Source organism: Cornus florida, unplaced genomic scaffold (assembly GCF_030987335.1).
Source record: "Cornus florida cultivar Cherokee Brave unplaced genomic scaffold, ASM3098733v1 CherokeeBrave_3.0.0_Hap2_Chr08, whole genome shotgun sequence".
Classification (NCBI taxonomy): Eukaryota; Viridiplantae; Streptophyta; class Magnoliopsida; order Cornales; family Cornaceae; genus Cornus; species Cornus florida.
The window spans coordinates 21402609-21425061 of record NW_026775578.1 but is presented as its reverse complement, the minus strand read 5'-3'; the positions used below and the strand labels follow the sequence as shown (position 1 = coordinate 21425061).

General features: G+C 35.1%; 2 protein-coding genes and 1 long non-coding RNA gene across 3 annotated transcripts; 1 reads left to right on the top strand and 2 right to left on the bottom strand.

Moving 5' to 3' along the window:
• Positions 1-3462: 3462 nt before the first annotated feature.
• On the bottom strand, positions 3463-8052 carry LOC132270715 (probable LRR receptor-like serine/threonine-protein kinase IRK). The gene is made up of 2 exons (XM_059771907.1): positions 5744-8052; positions 3463-5181 (listed from the first exon to the last, which is right to left on the bottom strand). Exons 1-2 carry the CDS (start codon positions 7135-7137, stop codon positions 3735-3737), a joined length of 2841 nt encoding a protein of 946 aa, XP_059627890.1. The 5' UTR covers positions 7138-8052; the 3' UTR covers positions 3463-3734.
• A 10731-nt stretch (positions 8053-18783) lies between these two features.
• LOC132268492 (two-component response regulator ARR17-like) lies at positions 18784-21516 on the top strand. Its single transcript, XM_059769331.1, has 5 exons — positions 18784-19012; positions 20260-20339; positions 20442-20519; positions 20612-20682; positions 20801-21516. Exons 1-5 carry the CDS (start codon positions 18883-18885, stop codon positions 20895-20897), a joined length of 456 nt encoding a protein of 151 aa, XP_059625314.1. The 5' UTR covers positions 18784-18882; the 3' UTR covers positions 20898-21516.
• Positions 21496-22134, bottom strand: LOC132268493 (uncharacterized). The gene is made up of 2 exons (XR_009469301.1): positions 22030-22134; positions 21496-21868 (listed from the first exon to the last, which is right to left on the bottom strand). It is a non-coding gene; the product is annotated as an uncharacterized LOC132268493 (long non-coding RNA).
• Positions 22135-22453: the final 319 nt, after the last annotated feature.

Here is a 22453-nt window from a genome sequence, read left to right as displayed (position 1 = left end):
AAGGAGATCAAAAGTTCGAACATCAGTGAAAACATATATATATATATATATATATATATATATATATATATGTGTGTGAGTATCAACTAAGAACAGAAAAAATGTCGCACTCTCAACAGTCGGACAACAGTCGGACAATTCTTATGTTGCATATGCAATTATGCACCCTATGAACACATAAATGAGTGAGCTGGAAGGGTGCCCTGTCCTCCCACACGCCAATCAAATACTACGTGTTCTAAGAACAAGGATCCCACTACTATGTGTTTAACAAAAGTTCAGAGGCATCATTTTGTCTCTCAATAAAGCACAGAGCCTGAAAAAGCAAAGTGCAACAATCCTCTCTATCTCTGTTCCTCCAACACTTTCTCTTCATTCCAATAAATGCTTTATATCCTTTGGATTTACATTTTCTCAAAAAGTTGCAAAATGAAGTCTTGATTGGCCCTCTGTGTCTCCACTCTCCTACTCATCCCTGTGGATGACAAATGGGCAAAGATTAGAACCATGGGCTGATGGCTAAGGTGGTAATCCATGTATTAGTCTTAGAGCCACCGTCCATCTTGGGCTTTCAGTGAATTATATGGTCAACCGTGCAGTCTCGACTGTAAATCTCTCGGTTTTTGAATTTATAAACCTCAGTTACAGGAACCATAAAATTCAAGTGCTGAATTTGCACAATCACAACAGTGACAATTGTGCATAAAACAGCTGTCACGGCTCATTCAGGGTTAAGTGATATGTCACAATAATTCCCCCCAACAATTAGAAAAATTAAGGGGGATTTGTTCCAACAATTTGAAAAAAAAAAATAATAAAGAATAAAGGGGGATTTGTTTCTGTCAACTTCTGATGATCTAGTGGGACTTGATAGTTTATAAATGATAAGTAGTCTAAAGTTTATTAGAAACCCATGTGCTATATGATGATAATGCCAATAGGTTAGTTTCCTTGGGGCCAACACCATCCATCTAACTCAGACCTGACTGCACTAGGGACAACTCATTCTTTGTGTTCAATGCACATGGTTTTGCATGTTTAATTAATGAACAGTTGAACACTACTCCTACCTCCCTCCCACTAACAAAATGACAAATATGCCCATATATCCCTATTGGCTTAGGACATGCATTGAGAGGTACTCACATTATTTGAAATGGAAAGAAAAGAATCAACAATGATCTAAATAGCCCTTGATCAAGAAGACTAGTGGAAAATTTGATGGTCATGAGTTTTGGAGGCAAGGAAGCTCTAATATTAGATGTTTCCATAACACACACACACACACACATATATATATTTATACATATCAATGTGAGTTCAAGGGTTATTAATGTACTTAAGCCTCTTCATTTCATGGGGAAAGGCAACATGTGAATACAGGATGGAAACCAAGAATGCATTTAAAGAAGTGATTATTCGAACATAAAAGCATGGGTGGCAAAATAAATAAATAAAATGCTTCTTTTCCGACAGAATCATATATATTCTGCACCATTTTATATTTCCATCCCTGTACCATTTCCTTTTCCTTTTCCTTTTCCCTTTGTTTTGTCCCTCACTTCCCATTACTTTATTCATCACTTAGATTACTTGCTTCAAAGTGTGTGCTAAGAATCTTGAGTCCCCTCAGACCATCAAAGTCACTTTTGACTTGGACAAAATGTATTTTAGTCCCTTCACAATTGATGTCAATGGCGGACACATGCTATTGTTGGGCGTGAATCACCTGTAGTGAGGTTTTCATCCGTTTCTTTCAGTATTTTTAAGTGGTTCATATCTGGCCACATCATTCTTCAGCTAACAAATACGGAGGCCGTGTTTGATTAATTATACCAACATTTATAAATAACATTTCATTACTATTTATAACTAATATCATAGTAGTCTAAAAAGTAATATTAACATTTATAAGAGGACAACATCACCACTTAAATAGTAAAAGTTGTTGATAGATAAATTAACAAAATAAATTATTTTCACCATCAAAATAAGGTATGCACATAATGTAGACTAAGTAATGTCACATATAAACGTAACTCAATTCAACATGTCAAATTAACAAAATAAACTATCTCCATCCTCAAAATAAGGTATGCACTTAATGCAGACTAAGTAATGTCACATATAAACGCAACTCAATTCAACATATGAGTTATGTTATTATTTGAAATTAAAGTATTTTAAAAACGCTTTAACATGTTAATTTAAGAAATTTAAATTAAAGTCACTTGGATTAACTTTAGATAACAAATAAAACATTTGATATTTCCAAAAATAATGAAAAAGGCTACTTTTTTTCCAAATATTAAAAAAACACACTTAAGTATAAATTATTTAACATATCTTTGAAATTTTTTTTAGAAAGTTTAATATTAATTGCCATACCCATCACTTTCACCATTAAAAAAAAAGTATTTACATAGTATTAAAAAACTAATAGTTACATATAAATTTAACTCAATTCAATATGGTGATGTTATATATACTTATATATATTTAGTATCTTAGTCTCAAAACGTTCTTGTATATATATATATATATATATATATATACACTTATATATTACCTAAGTGGTGATGTTCCCTTTTACAAATGGTGATGTTACTTTTTAAACTTTTATGATGTTAGTTATAAATGATAGTAAAATGTTATTTATAAATAATGATGTAATTGCCAGACGCAGACTTAGTGTCTGTTTGATGAAGAAATACGTTATCAAACCAAGGCCACAAGACAGTAAAGGACTACATGAATAATTACAGAAGGTGATTCACGCCCCTGTTGTTTAAGTGTGGAAAACTTTGTGTGTTTGGAGTATTAGAAAACCATGTTTGCCCTTTATTACATATGAAAGTACAATTACAATAGGATTCTCTCTTTCCTTTTCTGAGTAGGGCATTCAACAATCCCTGGAAAGTGGGAACTCAAACCAAAGATACATAAGCAACATGAATTTCCAAGAGTGAAATAGGAGAATAGTCATTTTGTACAAATTTTCCTCCCAACAATCTAGATAAAGCAATACCTTTTAAGAACTACCAGGTAAAAATTAACTAACATCTTCGTAAGGTTTTCGAGCACGCTCAGATCTATCACGTGTGAGCAATCATTTCCATCACCTACTGTACAAAATGGTGTTGTTACAACAGATACAAATAAAAGGGGTTTGGCCAAAGTGATCAAACAGAATCACCCCACAAACATATCTACATGTTGATTGTTTTGACATTGTAAAGCTCTTGAGCTTTTAAAATGTCACATTCTTGTGGGTGCCAATTGAAGCGAAGTGACATAAGGACAGGTAACTGGGGTTGGCTAGCAACAGACCAACTAAGAAGCACGAATTAAGTAGCCAACTGTTTAGGACATAATTAAACCAGTTACAAACCTTCAATGGATTGCGCAAAATTAAACATATCAGAAGTTAATGCTAGAATTGGCTATTAATTAAACAGATGGTAACAAGAAACCCAAGAACATAAATATCAATAACTGGCGGTGATGATATCCAATGGGGTCCGAATTGGAACCCGGTGAAAAGGAATCCGGCAATCAACATAGAGAAGAAACTACAACGGTAGTGATCAAGAAATTGAACACCAAAAAAGTAAACAAAAGAAACTTCCAACAATCAAATCTCACTTTTTTCACTGATTCAAGATACCAACCGGATTCTTCTTCGCCGGATAAGCCATTGTAAATCACTCTTCTCAACATCTAGAAGTTAAATGTCATATCAATTCCTCCTGGCCTTCTGAAGGGCATCTGATAAGCTCCAATATGTTAACCACCTCTCCCATGTCTGGCCGGTTTGATGGCACCTGCGACGTGCAGATTAAGCCCAACTTCATTACTGGAATTGCCTCCTCGGCAGGAAAATGCCCCTGAAGCTTCCCATCGACACATTCCTCCACCCTGCCTTCTTCCAGTGCTCCTCTGACATTGTCACAAAGCACCACCACATCATCCTCCATGTACTCAACCGGCCTCTTCCCCGTGACAACCTCCAGAACCAGAACCCCGAAACCATAAACATCACATTTCTCCGTTATCTTGACTGTGCGGCATGCAAATTCAGGTGCCATGTAACCGAGTGCACTTTGAATCTTGCTACTTAAAACATAACGATCTAGCATAGGCAACAGCCTCGCCAGGCCGAAATCTGCCACTTTAGGATCACCTGAGCTATCAATCAAGATATTGCTTGATTTAAGATTGTAGTGGATTATGTTCATTTGGTGCAAGTGAGCCAAACTTTTTGCTGTCCCAAGAATTATGTTAAACCTCTCATTCCATGAAAGGAAGTTTCCACCTGATCCTTCATGAAGATGCTTGTACAAACTTCCACCAGACACATATTCATATATAAGGAGCTGTAATGACTGAGTCCAATAATACCCTTCAAGTGCCACAAGATTATTGTGCCGCAGTTTCCCCAATTTCTTAACTTCCCGTTCAAAATCTTCTTGGGACTTGACAAGACTGGAGACAGTGAGCTTCTTGATGGCCACTGGACGCCCATCTCGAAGAACAGTCCGGTAGACAGCTCCGAATCCACCACGTCCAAGCTCACAATCCTTGTTTAACAGAGCATGTGCCCCTGTGCTGAAGTCAGGGTCGCCTGAGAACATGACAAGCTTGCCAGAATTAGCATCCGTAGTGGGAGAATGGCTGTAGTCATCATCACCTGACAATGTAAGAGCTGCTGCAGAACGAGATGTGGAAGACCGAACACGGAGGTTGAGGACAGTGATGGCAATGACGCCAATGACAATCACCGCAGCTGCACCAATTGCAACAAGGGCAGAAATGCTGAGGATAATTTTCTTGTGGCCAAGACTTTGAGGGATTGAGCCCGGAGTGGATTCAGTAGAGTTGGGATTGAGGACAATTGGTTTGGGAAGAACACCAGGGCAACTCCTATTGACTACGGCACCACAAAGAGATGGATTGCTAGAGACAGAGGAGGGAGAGATGGTGTTGAAAAAACCACCAGCAGGCAGTTCACCTTTGAGTTGGTTGTGGGAAATATTGAAGGAGAGGAGGTTGGGAAGATTTGCCAGCTGCTTTGGTAAGGCACCGGTGAGTTTGTTAAAAGACAAGTCCACATTTTGAAGGTAGGTGAGTTCTGCTAGGCCTGCGGGTATTGGGCCAGTTAGGTTGTTCCGTGACAGGACCCTGCAAAATTTAACAAAAATTAACAAAACTAAGTACGTTAGGAGGATAAAAGCCAGAAGCTTTCTAGGTTCTCAAAGCTAACTGTTCCGCTATATGAAATTTTCTGAAGAAGAAAAAAAGATCATTGGTAACAGAATGGTGATAGGTGACACCAAAAGTGAAACTCATCAAAATCACAGACGAGGAAAACATTGGAAACAAAGACTAAATCCACAAAAGTTCTTCCTTACTATCTTGAAATTCAATATAAGGTACTCACAATATAGACTGCAAAATTGAAAGTATTACAGCTGCTAAGTCAACAAAAAACCATAACAGCTAAGTGAAGACAATCATCACTGAATGTAGAAAGGTTACTAAAGTTAACAGGCCAAATGCAGTGGTTTTGAAAGAAAAATTAGAAGCAAAGGCTCAATTCAATTTTTCTCATAATTACTCATACCATAGCTCAGACCGACTAATGAACAGAAGTTATTGTGTTCATTCACATATTAACCACCCAAAAGAAAAGGGAGACTGAAAAAAGCATAAATCAAATAGACACGGAGGAAAGAGAACTTACAAGGTCGCCAGTGAAGAACAGCTCTTAATTGAAATTGGAATTATTCCTCCCAAGGAGTTCTTTTCTAGTCTCAGTTCCTTCAGAGAAGTAGCTCCTCCAATTTCCAATGGAATGCTTCCAGTCAGCTGATTTTCGCTCAAATCAAGAACATCCAAGGCCTTTAATTCTCTAATATTTGCTGGAATACCACCTACAAGCGAGTTTCTAGACAAATTTAAGAACTTCAAGCCACCAAAATCCCCAATAGCAGAGGGAATTTCACCAGTTAAACCATTGTGGGATAAGTCCAAGACCTGAAGCCCTCCATTCAAGCTGTTCTTTGAGGAAGAAAATAAACTGTCCATATCCCCACTCAATCTGTTCCCCGAAAGCAACACACTCTGTAAACCCAATTTAAACACCCAAGATGGAAGACTACCAGTTAATGAATTCCAACTAATATCTAGTACCTTCAACGATTGAAGCTTCTCAATTGAAGTAGAAACCTGGCCAGAAAAGTTGTTCTCTGAAAGATCCAGAGTCTCCAGTTTTCCCATTTCTCCAATCCATTCTGGTACCTCACCAGCAAATGAATTTTTCCCTAGATTTAGAACAGTACACAAGCCAAGTTTCTGGATTGTGTTTGGAAGACTCCCAGAAAAGGAATTCTCACTGAAATCAATCGACCTCAAAAGCAAACAACTTCCAATTCCATCTGGAATCTGACCTGAAAATTGATTCGTGCTCAAATCAATTGTTCTCAAGTTATTCATACCTTCAATACCTTTTGGAATCTCATCATCCAGCAAATTATCTGACAGATCAAGTGATCTAAGTGCATTCAAAGACCAGATCCCAGACGGTAACGAACCCACAAGTTGATTGGAGGAAAAGTTGATCGCAGCAAGTGTTGAGCAGGAGCTCAAACTATCCGGAATTTGGCCCGAAAATTTGTTGTTGGCCAAGGAAATCGATCTTAAAGACCCACATTGTTGGAAATAGTCACCCGGGATTGGTCCCGAAAGGCTGTTCTCGCTCAAGTCAATAACTCGCAGGTTCTCCAGCCGAGCAAGACTCAGGCTAATGCTTCCAGTAAAATTGTTCTTCACCAGGGATAACTTGGTGAGAAATCTTAGTTGGAGCAGGCCACGGCCAATCCTTCCCGAAAGGGCGAACCCGTCGAGGACAAGCTCCGAGACCCTGTTGGATCTAGGGTTGCATTTTACCCCAACCCAGTTGCAGGGACTATCATCATCTTCATTCCAAGATACCAGTTTCCCATTTGGATCTCGTATATCGGCCTTGAATACAATCAACCCCAGAACATCATCGTTCAGAGATTGATTCATAGAAAGCACACAAATTGGGACAAATAGAAGCAAAGCGAATTGATTGAACAGCCTTTTCATCTCCATTCTGAATGAATGCAACGCAAATAAGACTTTTCTTATACTTCCATGGAAAAAAGTGTAAAACCCTTAGCGACCCTGAATATCAGCTACAAGCCTAGAGAGAAAGATGGGATGTTGTGACCATACTTCTCAAAAGAAAGTCAAGGCATTGGTTAATTATGCAACAAACACGACTTAAGAAGACAAACCCAGTTGAAAAATACAGCGGAACCGTAAGAAGAGACAAACAAACAACTTCCAAAGCAATTGAAATGACTGATCTTGGAACCTTTTTGAGCACTTCAAAAACTTCAAACAAAAGAAAGAGCCTTATCAGACGAATACGACGCACAGGAAAACCTAACTTCACCTCATACAACCGTTACATATATACATAAGTATATATCACCTTGTCTCTTAACGGCTAGAAATTTGCTTGCAAACGGCTTTGCTTGCAAACGTAATGTGAAGAGAAGTAAATGGAACACAACAAAAGAGCTGCACTAGCAACGAAAAACCCTAGAAAAAAAAAAAGGAACAACTTGGACAAAGTGCGAACCTTCAAAAGGTAAAGTTTAAAAACCCTAGAGATCTGTCCAAAAACAGCCGATTCGAACTGTGGGAGGTCTTACGAGTTTAAGAAACTGTCGAGAGAACGAACAGTGAAATAGTTCGATTTGAGAACCACAGAATGCGAGCTTAGTGTTCGAACAAATCGCCGGAAATGTCACCGGGAAACGAGAAAATGAAGCAATCTCCGGCAACGGCGGAGGGAGCTACGGTTGTATGGCGGAGCTACAAGAGAAGTCGCCGGGAAAAGCGAAGTCGGCCTCTGGGGATGAAGCTTCCGGCCGCCGCCGTCAGTCAGTGAGCATTTAAAGAGCCCTCTCTCTCACTCAACTCCCTCTCCCTATCTATTTCTCTCTCCCCCTGTCTGCCTAAGACAAAGTATTGCAATGTAATGACTCTTTATTAACGGCAAGAATGAGAACTTTGTGAGTCGTGGGCTCGTCAAAGAGATTTTGACACGTGTCACGATCAGATCGGTGAACGAGTCTGATGTGGCAACACGTAGTCCTTGTCAGTGTTGCTTTTGACGTGGATGGCATAAGTGGCGATGTCTAGTGCTTAGTGGTAGGCATGAATTCTGGAGTCACCCCCTTATTTGGATGAAATTAATATCATGCCACGGAACCAAAAAAAAAACTTTTAAACCAATAAAATGGGTTAGCCCAAATTCGTTATCGTGTAGGGCTCGGAAAAAATAAGATGTACCTAATTTTATTTGAGTAATCGTTTTTGAATTTGAATTTATATTTGTAACTTTTTAAGTCACAAGACTTACTAATGTATTAAAAAATAAACTCAAGAAATTTAAATTTTCAATATGTTACAAAAAATAAGAATATATAATGTAATGTGTTGTGCATTTTGAAATTTATAATTATTTTCTGATGAAGCTAGCGTTTTAGGTGTGTTTTATTTTGGTTAGGCATTGTGTGTGAATAAGGGCAAAATGCAAGGGCAAAATGAGTAGACCAATTGCGTGGATAGCGGGCATTGAATGGATAAAGAGGGAGAGGAAAGGTAATAAAGTTAGGTAGGTGGAGAACAGAGAGAGGTGGGTAGTGTAATAAAGTAAAGTATGTGTTGTGTGTGTGTGTGTGTGTGTGTGTGAGAGAGAGAGAGAGAGAGAGAGAGAGAGAGTAATAAGGAAGTGGGTATGAGAGAGAGAGAGTGTGTGTGTGTGTGAAAAGTGTGAACTGTAATGTGGTGCAGAGAGTGCAGAGATGGAGAGGCATGTACTGAAGTATTGCTATCAAAGCTTTTTCTCTCTTGAATTCCATTGATGTTTAAAGGGTCCCATACTCCCCTCCTACACCTTCTCCCTGCATTTACTACTTTACAGTCAACTGAAGTTCTAAGAATTTATTTGGTCAACCTTCAACCGAGTTTAAAAGGAATAAAGAATTTAAGTTTTGAAAATTTTGAGAACAGGTAATTATTTCAAATAATTAGAAAAAAAAAAAAAATTTTAAATGCGTACGCTTATAATTATGTTTTCGGAAGTAACTGGGCCTTCAACCAATCACAACAATTGTAAATTATTTTGATTCATGTATAATACAACTAAAAAAATTACCTACTTCTTAAAATTTCTCAATTATGCAAGCTTGCGGTGTAGATTTAATAATTTAAACTTTTACATTGTAAAACATTTACATAGTATTCAAAACCTATAAAGGATTTATGTGTTTTATGATTCTACACTTTGGGTTTTTTAAAAAAAAATTACTTTCTTCGTTTCAAAAAAAACGTTACTTTTAAATAATTGTAATTCTCATAAATTGAACTGACACGATTTTCATTAACGATACTTTTATTGAAACGGAAATAGTAAATAGTTACTCTTTAAAAACCCAATTGCACAAGAAAAATATAAAAATAAATACAATTGAACTAAAAAATTGAGAGTTAAAAAATTCAAATGGAGTACAAGTAGTGAAAAATCAAATGTGAACATCTATCACCTAATTTTGCATATGTTTTTTTTTTTCCCCCAAAATTTAATTTTTTATAATTTAGTCACGTTAAAAGTCTCGAGTGGTACCAATATTGCATTAATTACAGAAAAATCCAGGCATGCAGAGCGAATTTCTTATTAGATGTGCCTCGAAAAGTCAATTGTCCTGTTCCCTCGCTTTCTAACGGTAACGGAAAAGAATATAAGTGTGAAGTCCACCGCAACTCACAAGTGTGGAATCTAACGGCATATGGCTAACGACGAAGGACTTGTACCGTTAGGTCTTTTTTATTTTTTGTTCCTTTTCCAAGTAAATAAAGAATTCCCGAAGGTCAGTTATCTAAACTGAGTGCCACAGATAATAAATCCAGACAGTAAAAAGACAAATAGTTTTGTTTTATCATCGCGCACCATTTGATTGGACCTTTCTATCCCGTATCTCACAAACTTGATTTCTTAAATATATATTCATTTCTCTCACTAAACCTATACTTCTTATCATATATGTATACTTCAAATATATATATATATACACACACACACCACTAGAGTTTAGGGTTTTTTTCAAACTAAATCAAATAAATGATGCCTCTGTTTTTCCTTCTTTCTTTCTTTTTTCTTTTCTTTTAAATATATATACATATATATATAGATATATTTTTTATTTCTTTTTGGCTATGGGAGAAATAATACATATGATTCTTATACTTTAAAAGCTAAAAAGTTCAAAGTACACATTCAAATTCATATTAAATAATTTATTTGAAATTCATTATGAAAACTTCTGTTTATGAATGCCCAAAAAAAGGCAAATATATCATTTCTATTCGTCGTTAATGCCTTCATAATGTCTTTGATTTTTTTTTTTTTTTTTTTTTTTTTTTTTTTTTTTTTTTTTTTCTGGGTAGTTCCAGGTGCTATTAATACATGTGGCATATCTTTGTATAAAAGCAAGGTATATATGTGTGTGTGTGTGTGTGTATACTTAGCTGGAAATGCAATAGTGACAGAAGTGCAAGACTAGTACTGACAGATGAATATGATAATATAATAACAACAACAACACATGCATTATCGATGGTGATATATAAACACTCTTTTTGGAATAAACGGTAAAGAAGGCCAACAAGGTCTAGCTAGGCAGTGATGTACTGACAAAACTCTTCGGTCCAATTTTCACAAGATGCAAAAATACTCAAATTTATATAATATACGTAATTTGTAAGTAATTGCACGTGTTTAAAGTTTGCAAATCATCCGAAGGTTCAAAATAATTAACGAGTAAATTAATTTTTTAATTCCAAAATAATAATAATTTGATTCACAAACATGAACATTTCAGCACTCTATCACATGAGATGCATCATTTCTTCACTGCTTAGGTATGCAACAAATTATAAAAATCATTTCCACCAAACAATTAATGTATTATGAATATCAAAACATTTTATATGTATTTGATTATATATATTCCCTCTCATCTGAGGTCTATTCCTCCCAAAAAGTCTTTGAAATAAATTATAAACTCAGTAGTTGAAGCTAAAATTGTATAGAGAAAGCAATAATAGTCATAATTTTAAGTTATACTGTAATTTTCAATTTTTTGGGTTTGTCTTATTTGTAGACTTTTTATTTTTTATTTTATACTTTTCTTATCAAGAATTCAACAAACAGTTCAATTGTTTGAAAAATAGAGCTGCCCAAAGTCGCTGTTACGTGACAATGTAAACAAAGTTAAAAGTGGGCCTGATGTTTACGAGTCATTATGGGCCCCCGAAGCTTGCACCAGGCTCTAGCATGCTTACCCAATTCATTCTGAATGGGCCGAATTTTACTAGCCCATAAAACGAGAAAAGGTTTGTAACCGAAAGTTTATAGAACCAAACGGTCCACACACCAATAGAAAAATGGAATACCACAACAGTTTGCCACTCAAGTTCCCGACTTAAATCTCACTCGGGTCCTGGGGCTAGTACGATTGGGAGGGCATCTTAGTGAAGTTCTTCCAAATAGTATTTAGAAATTTTATTAAAACAAGAGTCTACAAATTTTTTTATTTTTATTTTTTGTAAATTTTTCATATTAACAAAATATAGATATATATAAATAAATTAAATTAAAATTTTCCATTGCGAGTCTAAAGAAAATATTTTATTTAAATTATTCTACCAAAAACCCAAAATATTTTATTACTCTATTACTTTACTTCCTTTCAACTTCTTCAAGGGAAATGTCTTGAGACATTCAAAAAATTATTAGTATTTTGTACTAATACAAAACTTGACTCTAAGCTTATGAAAAAGAAAACAAAGTGTAAACATGTGCAATGCTACTTGCATAGGATTTTGTTCTTTTCTTGTATCATTCTCAAAGAATGGGCCTAAAAATGTAAAGTGTGGTTGAAATTTAATATGCCAAAAAAAAAAAGCTTCAAATTATCAATGAAATGCCTAAGTTTGCCCTGCCAAGCAAGTATTTATGAATAATACTTGTTCTCAGTAGTAGTAAGGATCTATATCAGACTAAATGATGTGAATTAATAATAAATGAATACATTTTATTTTAATTCATCATTTCTAATTTGGTAAGTGAGTATCTTTCTTACTATATTTGATTTGATAATTAAAGATAACATACTCTTCATTTATTATTGATTCATCACATTAATAATGAGAATGGTATAGATCCTCACCAATTAAGACTAAAATATTATTAAATATTTAATTACAACAATATAATACCTAAAAATAGCATATGATCTACCTCTCAGATGCCATTCCTGCAAACACACGACTTTTCTCTTCTTTTCTCCCTTTTAGTTTCTCACCTAAAAAGGTGAGACTAATTACCAAGCACATGGGGGTGGATTTGTTACATGTGTTGGAATTTTGTGTAAATAATGAATAAAAGAGAATTTTAAAAATTTAAATTTAAGGAGAGACGTGACGAATAATAGAAAATAATTATAAAAAAAAAACTATGTAACCTACCTTTTTATTTGGGTTAAGCAGATATGATGTAAAAAAAAAAAAAATCCATGTGATCAACCCCTTCCATTTGGAATAAGAATAATACTTGGGTTCTCATGGATGATAATGAATTATTCTCTGATTTTTATAAGATTTGATAATTAAATAAAACATATTTATTTGTTATTGGTCCGCATCAGCGATAATGATGAAGTATATTCTCATCGGTAAGGACCTAAGTATTGTCATTTGGGATAAATGTAAAGATGATGATGTATGAAACAAGACTTGCCTACTCACCGGTGAGTAGGTCATCCCTACTGACCGCTAATATGGTTCAATTACAAATGTACAATTTTTTTTTTTTTTTTTCCTTCTTTTTTTGTAATTGAATCATATTAGCGGTCAGTAAGGATGACTTACTCACGGGTGAGTAAACAAGTCTTGTCATATATATATATATATATCATAATCAGCATAAAAATTACAATAACCCAGAGAAATTATGATTTTTACCGAAAAATAAAAACTAAGAGATATTAAGATTGTAATGACCCGGTCATTTTCTTCCTTTCCATTTTTCCTCAAATTTTGCGGATAAATTTTTTCCGTTGTCTTTTCTTTTCTGTGGATGATTTTTCGTCACTTAGTATCATCTCGAGTACTCAAAATTAGTTTCTGAGACTCTTTCATGTGAATTGACAACTTCCTTTGAGTACCGAGTCATTTTCGCATTTTTCGTTTTTTGACACTATGCGTTATTTCGTCTTTTCCCTATTCAGTCATTTTCCCTATTTCGTCTTATCTCCATTTGTCAGTTTTTCGCACAACCTCACTTCTTGTGCTCAGAGTTGGTTTTTGACTTCATATATCCTTATCGTGAGTGGTTTCCACAAAATACGTATCTTTACTTTTGCAAGAAGGTACTCTAGTTGCTCCCGGTGCCCATAGGGGCATGGATGCATAAATCTTTGAAATTAATTTCATTTCTTGAGGTATTTTTCATAAATATCTTTTGAAGATATTTTATTTCAGGGGCATCTAAGAAAATATCTTTTGGAAGATATTTTCATTCTGGGGCAGTTTCGCAGTTAACCCTTTTTGTAGGGGCCATTGTGCAATTAACGAAAGTTATTGCAAAATGTCTCGTCTAGAGCCTGGATCCTCGTACGGGATTTATTTTCACTTTTTGTTGACTCGTAAATTCATAGAATTCCGTTCTGGTCGTTTTTCTCCAGTTTCAGAGTTTTTGGACTCGTTTACCGCCGAACTTGTTCGGGGTATAACTTTCTGCTCGGGACTCAGTTTTTGACGTTATTTCTTTTGTTGTTCAAATTTTATTATTTAGAATCTTTTTCGTTCACGGAGTTTTGCCGTTTGAGCACGTTTGCTCAAATTTTACTTTTCCGGACCTGGTGAGGCCCTTTCGGGGCACTTTTTAGATTTTCCTATAAAAGGGAAGTGAGATATTTCATTTTTGGCCATCTCCTTCCTTGATGAATGACCAGCAGCTCCCATGGCTGCCAAAAGGGGCTGCCACCCTTCTTCTTCCATTTAAACCCTCTTCCCTTTGTTAGAAAGTTGAAGTGCCTTTGCGTTTTGTGTTCGTATTGACTATACGCTTCTTTTACCCTTATTAGAACCCATTTCCGACCAAATTTTGAGTTTGGTTTTGAGTTCAAGTAGTGATTTTCATGGGACTTCTTTGAGATTCTTGTTCATGCCGTTGTCCCCGACAAAACCGCGAAGTATTGTCGGATTTGGAGCCGTTTCGTTTTGATGGCTTTTGAGATTTTCATCTCAAATTGAGGTAGGGGGTGTCTTAGGATTATATTTATGTTGTATTGATTGTTATATGAGCATATACAATTTGTGAGTATGTTTTGTTTAAGATTTAGAATTTAATTTAATTAATTTCTATATTTGAGATTTAATTCATATAGCTTGGTGTATAACATGGAATTAAATTGTGGCATGTTAGGAAATTAAGTTTTAGTCTGTTGATTAACATATATTAAATTTGGGGCATTTGGATAAGAATTATAAAAATTATTTAATATTTATCTTTTGTGAAAGTTTAATTCACATGGTGATAGCAACCATGAAATCATAATGTAATGTGATATTTGGATAGGCCTTGGTATATTCTCTAACATAGATTAAATTGAGGGCATTTGGAATTGTTTAAAAATCTAGAGGAAATAAATTAATTAGCTTGATTAATTTTGTTTTAAGTGTTTTAATCACTTAACTTGTCATTTGATGTTATATACGTGATGACCATGACATGTCCTTCAATATATATTAAATTGAGGTTAATTGGGATTAACTTAAAATTTAGAGAATTTAATTATTTATGTTTAATTAAATTCTACTTTATTACTCCATGGATTTAATTGTATTTTGGAAATTGTTTCTATATTTAAATCATGGATTTGAATTCGGTGTATGTTCACTTGATTACTTTTAAGCATTGGATAACATAGTTGTTATTTTTATATTCATGAGAATATGTTTTCCTTATTGGATATATTATTGCTATGTGTAAGGAATTGCGCACCTTGTATTTAACATTTTTCATGCCATAGTAGTTGTAAACTTTGAGCATGTATTGTATATGTTTCCAAAATTGGATTGTGCTTGGTAAATAGTTGATATCTTGTATATACATATTGATATATATACGTTGTTGCACAATTTGTTAATTTTGGAAACTTGGGGATGTCGTTGTTGGTTACGGCTAGGACTTGGTCCTAGTACGGGAGATTGTCCCTCTATATAGTCTAGTGCGCACATAAGGAGGTTACCCATGGGCTAGTAACCCTAAAGTAACTATGTTGTCGGTCTGATCCGGCGTGACGTCCGAGTATCCACTTTGTTTGATTTCGTATTTAATTTCAAGTTGATAACTAGATGATTTCGTAACTTGTTGTTCTTTGTTTGATTTCCCATTTTAAGTTGCAAGATGTTAACTTTGATAAATCATGCTTTAAGCGTTGTATTGGAAGTTCCAATGTTGGTTAAATTGTATCGATATCATAATTTGTGTTTTGATGGTCAAATGTAGTTTAGGAATGATCCTATAGATTCACTTTGAACATAGACGTTAGGTGGCATGACCCACTCTTATTGTTTTCGTATCTTGGATTTCAAGTTGAAGACTTTGAGAATCTATATCTTGTTGCTTTGTATAACGTGTTTCCATGTTATTTGAATTGCATGAACAATGTGATTATGCTAGAAATGTTTTAAGGTAGCTTAAGATGCTTCCTGAGTCTCATTTTGACATAGACGTTAGGTGGCATGAACTCCTTTGATATGTTTCATCTTAAGGTGATAAAATTATAAAATGTTAGGTCGATGCATGCTCAACTCCTACGAGTAGCTTTATGTTACTTACCCCTACGATACTGGAGCATATTTCAGGACAGGACTCAAGACTTGAAGATTTCATTGCCTTGGATCGTTTGGTAGCTTTATGTATCAAACTTGTATTATTTGATTCTACGTATGTAAAGTGTACATAAGTACACTCCTGTTAATGCATTTGACATGTAAGACATGAGGCCAAGGGCCAAACAAGTTTATATTTGCACTTGCATTCAATTGGTGCCATATTTTGCTTGAAAATGTATTTTTATCAATTATGAAGGCTTTGTATGTTAAAACTTGTTAATGGAATGTAAAAAGGCTTTAGGCCACGTTGGTACACATATTGCATGCACTTGCATACTCACTTTGGCAAACAACACCATCCTTGATGAAACAAAAACTCTAAGTAGCATTTTTAGGGATTTTACTCTATTATGTTCCAGGGGCATTTCGGGTATTTCACAATACGTTTTTTTTATTTTTCCTCATGATTCACGTAGAAAACTCAATTTTGAGGGGGGTTTCTTCTTTGTGTTTTTCCAGAAAATGCCATCTTGGCCCTCAAAAATCCATATTTGTCCGAAAAATCCTTGTTGCCAGGTTTTGCAGATTTTTAGTGCAAATGTACTTGGTACTATTCATCGACTTTTTTTGGAAAAGTGTGACGACCGATTTGAAACTTCCGGGAGTCTTGTGGGTGTATTTTAAGATTGCATTTTCAATTTAGGCAATTTAAAACCTCCCGAAGCCCTATTTCCTTTCTTTGGGTAGCAGCTCAGAGAAATTTTTACCCCCTTAACCAGATTTTCTCGGGGACATTCTGGGCATTTTATAATGCACTTTTTTTGTTTCTGTCTGCGATCGGGGTAGGAAACTTGATTTTAGGTGGGGTTTCTTCTTTGAGTTTTTCCAGAAAAATCCGTTTAGATGTCCGTTTTTACTCTCAGTTGCAGCAGTAGTGGGTTGACGGAACTGTAGTTGTCACGGCCTTCGTCGGGCCGCCGCGACATCGATTTTGTTTTTGACCTTTCTCCCTCATCCGGACTCCAAATCAAATGATTTTTTTTAAAAAAATTGATTAATTTTTCATTATTTATCCAACGGTGTGCTCAGTTGTACCCAGATATTTTTGGATAATTATCAGTTTATCCCTTTTAACTTTATTGCTCGTTTTTCTTTGTTTTGTCGTTTCTTTTTCGTCCGGAATCCGAATAATGAAATTCTTGAGTCCATCATGATTAGTTTTTCATTGTCTTCCCAGTGGTGTGCTCGATAGCAGTTGAATCTAATTTTTGCAAAATGACTATTTTGCTCATAGGTTTCTTTTTGTCCGTTTTTGAAACGATACTTCCGCATTTGTTTTCTTTTGGGTTCCATGAACTCATTGAGGGTCACATTGGTGTCTTAGAGACCCATTGTATCTCTAGAGACCGTTGTTTCACCTTTTACTTCCGCATTTCGAATCCGTTATCGGGTCATTTTTTGGTCATCACTGTTGCAGCGGGTTGAATCAAAATCCGAATCGTTACAAAGATTATTATTATTTTTTTTACTAAGATAGTTTAGTTATTCTAATGGTGTACAATTTACTTTCAATCTTGTAATAATTTAATTTGTCAAAAAAAGATATTTTAAAAATGAATACTATCTTTTTATTTCACCACAATGATTTAGTGAGTAATATAAGATTAAGATGTCTCCCAAACAGATAAAGAAAGGAAAGAGATCAAAAGGGGCCATAGTCAAATTGATAGTTTTTTAGGGAGAAAAAAAAAAATTTGATAGTTTTTAATACCATTATTTTACCATTAATGGTAAGTTTCTTATCTTTCACACTTAGTATCTCTAGAAATTTACGTTGTCCAAAAATGATTTCAAGAAAGATTTATATGATATTTGTTGTTGCAATCTTTACCAGGAAAAAAGGACAAAGTGAAGAAAAATAGGACCCCATTATTTTGTTTTGGATGGAAAATAGTCAAGTGATTGAGACAGCCACTTTGTACATCCTTTCTATCCACAAGGGCGCGCATCTTTGCAACTAAAACACAGTCGTAGATTTCCCCGCCTGTCCAGGCGATTCGGCGCGTCATCCCGTGCATTGTAACAGTATCATTTTGACACACCGACATAGGATCGAATCATAGCGCAGAGAAAAAATTAAGACCCACTCTTGATCAGGCGGACAATATCACTAAACTTATGATTCGTTGTATATTAATCAATTTACATTGTCGGTATCCATTATAGTGCGACCGCAACTGATATCGAAATCGGGATCTATACTACGTTAAAAGTCATTCCAAATCGACATGCTTTTTATCTTTTTATTTTTAATTTTTACCCTTTATTTATTTATTTTACCTCAACGAAAGTAGATAATTAATGATTTTTTTCTTTATTTCTTTTTTATTATCTGAATACTCAAGTAGGAATGACTAATAAGTATTGACTAATACCATATTTTTAAGATTAACTTGTTAAGTATATCACATACCAAAAATGCTATACTAGTAAAAAACAATGGGCGGAAAAAACAAAGGAAAGAGAAGAAAGAAAAAAAAGCGAGGGAAATGAGCTGGAGGGAGGATCTTCCTTCAAGGACAAGAGGCAGATACAAATACTGATAATCTGGGACTCTGTTTAGAGAGAGAAAATATATGGTTGACAGACTGCATCAAATCAAGAGAGAGAACCCAAAAGGATCACGAAATATCTGTGACCACCTTTTTGATTATATAACAATACTAACACTATAAATTCCCACCACTTACATTGCATTTATTCATCTCATTTTGTGTGTTTTCTATCTCTCTCTCTTTATAGTCCCTCTTGGTTAGGTATACATATATACATATATATATATATATATATTTATAATTTTTTGGTTTAAGAAAGAAACATATGGAAGGTTCTTGTTGTTCATGGAAGGGAATGATGGATGATGGGGACGAACCTCATGTACTGGCAGTTGATGATAACCTCATTGATCTCAAACTAGTTGAGAAGTTACTCAAGAACTCTTCTTGCAAAGGTAATTAAATATATAATCTATTGTCTTCATTATATTTTAATTAGGTGGGGTTGAATAATTAATTATTAATTACTGCTTTTATGAATCTATGTCTTCAATCACTCAATCTTTCTTCGGTACTTCATTAATCCATATTGTTTGTTTAAGAGAGAGTACTGTCTTTTCATTCACTCTCTCTCTTTCTTGTACAATGATGATCATTACTTGGAAGAGAACAAACTCTGTTAACATTTTTTTTTTATCACTTAATTATACACCTGACATTAGATCTCAAAGGGCAAATTTACCATTTGATTGTACATTTCTTGAAAGATAAAGGGTGAGATCATTCCATCACTAATGCATCGAATTTCATTGGAACTCATGTAACAATAGGCTATTAAACCTAATGGTATAACCTCTCATCTCTCTCAAAGAGAAGGTAGAGAGGTGTTCAAGTACTTACCTAAAAAAAAAAAAAAAAAAAAAAACACAACAGAAAAATAATCATGGGATTATTTCCATGCTGAAGATTCGAAAAAAGATTTCACTATTCGAAAAGCGGCAAATTACAAGTTTCAACCCTACCATACCATAAACCCTAAACACACCTCAAACCCTACCACACCATAAAACCTAAACACACCCCTTATATACTGAGTTACAATTATGGTTTGCAGTCGTGATATCGATTGCGGTATTCTGGACTCGGGCGAATATCAGTGTAAATCGGCCGACCAGTTCATGAAAGTGTGTAATGATATCGGATTCTTAAAAAAGGGTTACGAACCGGACGATAAGTTGCGTATCGACCTATAACCATGGTTACAATAGAGTCTACAACCTAAATCCACAACCCGCAAGAAAAATGAGTAAAAAAAATTCGGGTCATAGACGATCACGCGGGCGAAAACATATTTCGGACCGCAACTTCACAAATGTGATTCAATTACATACCAGTATCAATGTCTAAGTCCCATCTGAGTTAATTGGCTGGACAGGTCCTTTTGGATAATTATGGACCATTTTGGCAACTTAGATCCTGATCTGTAAATTCAATATAATGGATTTGATACTCATTTGAGAAGAAGATACTGTTCCAAGTTCATTTGAAAATTTGCAGTGTAGGAACAGTAAATGTGAAAACACTAGCAAATTAACCATCTAAACTATGACTGACACTTATACTAACGGCTCTATTTTCAGTATTCATGTAGTAAATGCATATGTGACATTAACAGGATATGCTAATTCATAAATTGCTGCAGTGACTACTGCTGAAAATGCATTGATGGCATTGGAGTATTTGGGCTTGGGAGATGATCACAAGAACAAATCAAATGGCAGTGTAAGTGGCTTTCTTTTGAAGAAAAGCAACATAACAACCCATCAAAACCTTTTCAACTCGTAGTCTAATTTTTTCCATTCTTGTGCTGTGTGTGTGTTGCAGGATTTGAAGGTAAATTTGATAATTACAGATTATTGTATGCCAGGAATGACGGGCTATGAGCTGCTTAAGAAAATAAAGGTATACTAAGTTCCGGAAACGGAAGTAGTACTGCATTTCAAATTTAGATTCAATGGCGTAACGTTGACCATAAATTTATAAATTGCAAGCAGAAGTCATCCAACATGAAGGAGGTTCCAGTTGTGATCATGTCATCCGAGAACATCCCAACTCGAATAAATAAGTAATTACTACTAATACACGTTGCATCGTTCTTTTCCCATTTTTTTTTTTTTTTTTTTTTATTCTTTCTATTTCTTTGGACATGTAGAATTAGTAATATATTTTCATTGCATGAACAGATGCTTAGAAGAAGGAGCTCAGATGTTCATGTTAAAGCCAATCAAACAATCGGATGTGAAGGAATTGAGACGTCGAATGACGAAATACAGAAGCTAAAAGCATTCTTGAGGAAGTTAGGAGGAGCATTTAGGAGTACCTGAACAGCTAGAGGAAGCCACATACATAACCAGTTAACTGAAGACCACTCAGAAGCATTCTGTTATTAGACCAGTTTGCTTCAGCAGGGAATTAGTTCATTTTACTTCAATTTTACCCTCTACCTCCATAGAATTCAATCACGAGTAGTTTCAATGAAATTTTCTACTATTTTTCCTGTTCGGTGTCCGAGAAAATTTGGCATAGAATGCTAATTAGGAAAATGAGGGTGGGTCTTGGCCCCTGTTGCAAAGGATTGCTCCACTGTGAATGGGTCATGAGTTTGAAACTGGAAACACTCTTTTCCGATGCAAAAGTATGGTTACATGATACATCTAACACTCCTGAATAACTAACAAAGTCTCGTGCACTAAACTAGTCCATCCTTTTCGGATGAAGTATGCCCTTTTACTACTGATTATGAAAATAGTTGTTATTTCTTTTTCTTTTTAAATTTTCCACCTTTTACTGTCCTACAACTTAACTTTTCTTAATTCTTATCTTAGTATCTCTTCATAATTCAGAAAAAAAGAAAAAGAAAAAAAAAGAAAGAGCTATATAAGGAAATAAAATGTACATTGCAATCAAACAAAACAGAGTAAATTTGATTCACAAACAAGAGTTCTATTTTTTGGTAACTGAAAAGGAAAAAGAAAAGAAATCAGATATGAATTGAATGAAAAAAGAAATAAGTGTGAATGGTGGATCAATAAAAATGCCTGTTGTGATGGTGATGTCTATGTTCATCACATCCAAAGCACTGCAAAACAGGGAAGCAAGCAAGAAACATGCACCTCCTAATCCCTCTGATTATGTACGAAACTAGATAAAATGGGATGCAACAGCACTCCACCAATAATGGATCACACGTGCCATGGTGATGGTGACCGTCGTCGTCGTCGTGGTGGTGGTGACCCATGTTCTTCGATCACCTGACTAGCCAAAAATGGTGAATACCCAGAAATCAAATCGCAAAACCAGGACAACCCATATGCTCATCTATGTGTGTGTGTGTGTGTATATATATATATTATATATGCTGTACACATATGTATAGAGATCAAGTTCATGTAAAATTTAGGTATAACTTTACCTGAATCCTTTGTATATATCTTTCTTCGGATTGCAGAAGATCTACAGCAGAATAAACATAATCACATTAGCAAAGATTTGATAACACACGTGTGTGTGTGTGTGTGTGTGTATTATATATTGCGAGTATATGGAGAAGTCTAGAAAGGTTGTGCGTACAAGAAAGAAAAACGTAAACAAGGCTGGCCAAGCGGCCGAACTGGGAATCGTAATGCAAGAGACAGTGTGAATGGTTTGGTTTATCTACCGACTGACCTTATGGTATTAAATTGCATCCACTGGACGCACCATCGTTGGATCTATACGTTACTTTGTGTGACACGAGATCGGGGAGTTAGACATAGTGTTATTTAGATGTATTTGCCCTCCAATAATATCTTCAGGCACTCCACCTTTTTCTTTTTCTTTTTTTTTTTTTCTCTCAC

Bases quoted from the DNA above. Each gene is read 5' to 3' on its own strand.
- LOC132270715 (XM_059771907.1), bottom strand. From the start codon at position 7,137: ATGGAGATGAAAAGGCTGTTCAATCAATTCGCTTTGCTTCTATTTGTC. The intron at 5,182-5,743 runs GTAAGTTCTCTT...TAAATTTTGCAG, and splicing joins TGTTCTTCACTGGCGACCTT to GGTCCTGTCACGGAACAACC.
- LOC132268492 (XM_059769331.1), top strand. From the start codon at position 18,883: ATGGAAGGTTCTTGTTGTTCATGGAAGGGAATGATGGATGATGGGGAC. The intron at 20,340-20,441 runs GTAAGTGGCTTT...TGTGTGTTGCAG, and splicing joins AGAACAAATCAAATGGCAGT to GATTTGAAGGTAAATTTGAT. The intron at 20,683-20,800 runs GTAATTACTACT...TTGCATGAACAG, and splicing joins ATCCCAACTCGAATAAATAA to ATGCTTAGAAGAAGGAGCTC.